The sequence below is a fragment of the Halichoeres trimaculatus genome, unplaced genomic scaffold, assembly GCF_033239565.1.
Source record: "Halichoeres trimaculatus isolate MK-OKI-2021-1 unplaced genomic scaffold, fHalTri1.1 fHalTri1_scaffold_11, whole genome shotgun sequence".
Classification (NCBI taxonomy): Eukaryota; Metazoa; Chordata; class Actinopteri; order Labriformes; family Labridae; genus Halichoeres; species Halichoeres trimaculatus.
The window spans coordinates 87,501-92,500 of NW_027437189.1; the positions used below are offsets into that span (position 1 = coordinate 87,501).

Genomic DNA, 5,000 nt, shown 5'->3' on the forward strand with positions numbered 1-5,000 from the left:
TGAACATGTTAAATCCTGTTGTTAGTGTTAAATAATAATAATAACAATAATAATAATAATAATAATAATAATTTGAACATGGGGCCTTGTTTGGTTTGTTTTGGAGTCAGCCTCAGGCAGACGGAGAGGAGCTGCAGTATTTTTCACTCATCCTCACTTTTGGCTCCAGTTTCAGAACCAGAGGATCGATGAAAGCAGGAAGCAAACAGTCACTGATTCAGCATCACTCTCCTCATTTAGAAAACATGATTAACAGCTTTCAGCAGGACGGATGTTCAGGCGTGACTGGAAAAGCTCAGAGAAACTCAGAGACTGACAGACCTGTTAACGTTTACAGATCTGAGCCTGACCTCAGAGGTCAGAGGACTAACGGGTCCCTGAGGGTCTCTGAGGGACTGAGGGTCTGAGGGTCTCTGAGGGACTCTGAGGGACTAACGGGTATCTGAGGGTCTCTGAGGGTCTCTGAGGGACTGAGGGACTCTGAGGGACTCTTAGGGTCCCTGAAGGACTGAGGTGACCCACCCTGTTCTCCACGGCGAGGATCACCAGGTTGCAGTACGCGTCGGGGCACGGCGTGGGCTCCAGGGGGTTGTGGTTCCTCCTCTCCCAGCTGCCGTAGCTCTTCCCTCGCTCCCAGCTCCCAGTGCAGGCTTGCCTCCGCTCCCAGCTCCCCCCACCACTCCCACCTCCTCTCCTCTCCCAGCTCCCTCCTCCTCCTCCTCCTCCCCCACCATGCCTCCTCTCCCAGCTCCCTCCTGCACCTCCTACTCCCACCCCCCAGCTCCCGCTCATGGGCCTGGCTCTGCGGTTCTCCCAGCTCCCTCCGGTCTTGCGTGTTTGCTGCCTCCTCTCCCAGCTCCCCCCCACCCTCTTCCTCTCCAGACTCCCCCCCTCCTCCCCTCTGCCCCCCTTCCCGTTCTCCTCCTCTTTCTCCTCCTCCTCTGTCTACGTTCTGGTTCTTGTCATGGTTACTCCTGGAAAGCGAAGGCCTCCAGTCGACTCCACAGATGGTGTGGCGTCGCTCCATGGTGCCCCCTGCAGGCCGGGGGTCAGAGTTGCAGCTCATGGTTTGACGCCGTCCGTCCACACCTGTTGTTTTCTTCCTGTCCAGGCTGTCGTCCCCGGCAACCACCGTGTCCACGTTCAGGCCTGTGGGATGAAGAGTCACTGACATGAACCAGGTGACCTCAGGTGACCCCTTCATGCAGACTGGATCTAAGAGCTGGACTCTGACGTGTTGTATGCTTCTCCCAGCTCGTTAAACAAGGCGCGTCTATAATTTTTACCTAACATCACACAAAATGAGCTCCTGATTGTAAGAAATGTATCTAACATCCACCAGCTGCTGAGGAGAAAGAAAAACTTTTCAGACTCGTGTTGAGCCGTCGTTCTTCGTTTGGACAAAGGTTTTTTTTTCTTTGATATTTTGAAATTTGATTCATTCTTTTGTAGTTTGCTCCTGAGCTTCACACTCATGTTGAGTATTTTCATACTAAATGTTAAAATTTTAGAAATCTTGAGTACAACTCTCCAGCTGGCAGTTGAAGGTATCCCAGAATGCTTTGCAAAGGGAAGCAGTTAGTAGCAAAACTGTCTTGAAGCAGATTTCCAGCTCAGTTTTGTGGGTTAGTGTCTGTTCCCCACCTGTCTTCAGGATCAGCAGGTGCAGTGCATCGTCTCGCAGGTAGGAGGCAGCGGCGATCTCGTGCGTGGGAATCCTCATCAGCAGCTTCTCGTTGTCTCTCCACGTCAGCAGCAGACAGCGAGCGGACAGACTCAGGATACAGTCCTGGTCCACACTGGTCTTCAACGGCAGCACCTTCAGCTGCTGCTGACACACACACACACACACACACACACACACACACACACACACACACACACACACTTTAACACACACGTCGTTGCTGAACAGAAAAAGTGTGTGGTTAGCTCAGAGAGCTAAGTTAGATCGCTCACTCTGGCCGTGTCCAACAGTTGGAGCAGCTCATCTCGGCTGGACGGGTTCAGCGACACTGACACCCACGTCAGATGACCAAGGAACTAAGACAAGGGGTCAAAGGTCAAAGTCGTGGTCAGCTGACTTCATTAGCACCGTCAGTGTTTAGAGGATCTACCTTGACCTCCTTCTCTACGTAGTCAAAGATGAGTCTCTCAGGGTGGATGAGGTAGTCCGGCGGGTACAGAGGGACGGTGTGCAGCGGGCGGCGGTAGATGCTGCCTCTGTCCGCCTGTCTGCGGCCGGACTTTGACCAGACCAGTCGCTTTATTGGAGAGACGAAACCCTGCAGGCAGAGAAAAGTTATCAGGGAAGACTCTGAGAAAGGATACAGATGGAGGAGTTATTTGGTATAATCGTTAATCTGCTGGAGTCCCTCAGGGTTCAATACCGGGACCACTTGTGTTGAGCCCGTTCAAGTTTCTGGAGCAGGTCAGTGTTCTGGTCACCACGCTGTAGCCAACGCTGTAGCCAACGCTGCAGCCAACGCTGTAGCCAACGCTGTAGCCAACGCTGTAGCCAACGCTGTAGCCAACGCTGCAGCCAACGCTGTAATGAGAGACTTCATGTGTCTGTGTGTGAAACTGTTTGCAGCCTGATCAGGAACTTGGGAGGGAACTTGTCGTGGAGCAGACCAAAGTTTGCTCCTAAATAAATTTCCTAAACTGAGCCCAGTCATTTCTCCGTTAATTAAATCCCGTGTAGTTCCAGCTCATCCATTTCTGGTGCCTCAGCAGCTTCTCTCGCGCTGACCTCTACCTGCAAATTAAAGCTTCCTCAGGTTTACCTGCAGTCAACAGGTCACCACTTCCCCTGAGCAACAGGGGATTCTTATTTTAAACTGAGCCTGAGGAAACTCGTTTTATCAGGAAGTAATCACTGGAGAAATGTGAGGGTAGTTTATAGAACATCCCACCATTAACGTTCATCCAACCAGTGGGAAAGCAGAGTTTGAGTTATTCTGAAATGTTAGTATTTATTTAATTCAACGGCTTCAAACTGACAAACTCATGTGGAGGTAAAACGAAAATAAACCTGTTACTGTGATGGTCTGTAGCTGTGATGGTCTGTAGCTGTGATGGTCTGTAGCTGTGATGGTCTATAGCTGTAATGGTCTGTAGCTGTGATGGTCTGTAACTGTGATGGTCTGTAGATGTGATGGTCTGTAGCTGTGATGTGTCTGTAGCTGTGATGGTCTGTAACTGTGATGGTCTGTAACTGTGATGGTCTGTAGATGTGATGGTCCTGTAGCTGTGATGGTCTGTAGCTGTGATGTCTGTAACTGTGATGGTCTGTAGTTTTGATGGTCTGTAGCTGTGATGGTCTGTAACTGTGATGGTCTGTAGCTGTGATGGTCTGTAGTTTTGATGGTCTGTAGCTGTGATGGTCTATAGCTGTGATGGTCTATAACTGTGATGGTCTGTAGCTGTAATGGTCTGTAGCTGTGATGGTCTGTAGCTGTGATGGTCTGTAGTTTTGATGGTCTATAACTGTGATGGTCTGTAGCTGTGATGGTCTGTAGCTGTGATGGTCTGTAGCTGTGATGGTCTGTAACTGTGATGGTCTGTAGTTTTGATGGTCTGTAGCTGTGATGGTCTATAGCTGTGATGGTCTGTAACTGTGATGGTCTGTAGCTGTGATGGTCTATAGCTGGATGGTCTGTAGCTGTGATGGTCTGTAACTGTGATTGTCTGTAGTTTTGATGGTCTGTAGCTGTGATGGTCTATAGCTGTGATGGTCTGTAGTTTTGATGGTCTGTAGCTGTGGATGGTCTATAACTGTGATGGTCTGTAGTTTTGATGGTCTGTAACTGTGATGGTCTGTAACTGTGATGGTCTGTAGCTGTGATGGTCTGTAGTTTTGATGGTTTGTAGCTGTGATGGTCTATAACTGTGATGGTCTGTAGTTTTGATGGTCTGTAACTGTGATGGTCTATAACTGTGATGGTCTGTAGCTGTGATGGTCTGTAACTGTGATGGTTTGTAGCTGTGATGGTCTGTAACTGTGATGGTCTGTAGCTGTGATGGTCTATAACTGTGATGGTCTGTAACTGTGATGGTCTGTAGTTTGATGGTCTGTAGCTGTGATGGTCTGTAACTGTGATGGTCTGTAGCTGTGATGGTCTGTAGCTGTGATGGTCTGTAGCTGTGATGGTCTGTAGCTGTGATGGTCTGTAGATGTGATGGTCTGTAGCTGTGATGGTCTGTAGCTGTGATGGTCTGTAACTGTGATGGTCTATAGCTGTGATGGTCTGTAGCTGTGATGGTCTGTAACTGTGATGGTCTGTAACTGTGATGGTCTGTAGCTGTGATGGTCTGTAGCTGTGCAGCTATCTTCCCCACAGCGACAGCAGTTTGCAGCTGGTGACTGACGTAGAAACTTTCGTCAGTTTCTGTCCCAACGTTGGGCCATTTGATTGATCTAGTTTTTAATTGAGATCTTAACTTTGCTGTTTGTAAAGAGAAAAAAGGAGAATGAAAGTTTCTGCTCAGCGCGATTACTGAGATAAACCCCCCCATACACACACACACACACACACACACACACACACACCACACACACACACACACACACACACACACACACACACACACACACACACACACACACACAACAACGAGCAGCTTCCAAACATGTGGTTGAGTCCCGTCTTCATCTTCAGGTTTTTCCTCTGACTCGCAGCTTTGATTAACGCAGCGGTCTCTGTCACTCCATCAGGACGTTACTGTTCAGAATTTTAACCAGTTTGATACGAGAGTATGTGTCCATGCAGGCTGTAATATGTGTGTGTGTGTGTGTGTGTGTGTGTGTGTGTGTGTGTGTGTGTGTGTGTGTGTGTGTGTGTGTCCATCCCTTCGGCTGTTCCTGCAGTGATTGATAGGTGAGCAGTGATCTCTGACAGCTTCCCACTGAGACTCAGTGCTAACACAGCACACACAGTTAGACACCCACTGGCACACACACACACACACACACACACACACACACACACACACACACA

The 5,000-nt window shown here is 49.1% G+C and overlaps 1 protein-coding gene across 1 annotated transcript in view; it reads right to left on the reverse strand.

Annotated features, from left to right (window-relative positions):
• The window catches only part of LOC141799416 (cerebral cavernous malformations 2 protein-like), an 18,856-nt gene that overhangs the window by 11,096 nt on the left and 2,760 nt on the right, over positions 1 to 5,000 (reverse strand). Inside the window, 5 exon segments of the mRNA XM_074681659.1 lie at positions 523 to 919; positions 921 to 1,149; positions 1,645 to 1,828; positions 1,960 to 2,043; positions 2,118 to 2,285. Of these exon segments, the coding sequence (XP_074537760.1) occupies positions 523 to 919; positions 921 to 1,149; positions 1,645 to 1,828; positions 1,960 to 2,043; positions 2,118 to 2,285 (1,062 nt within the window).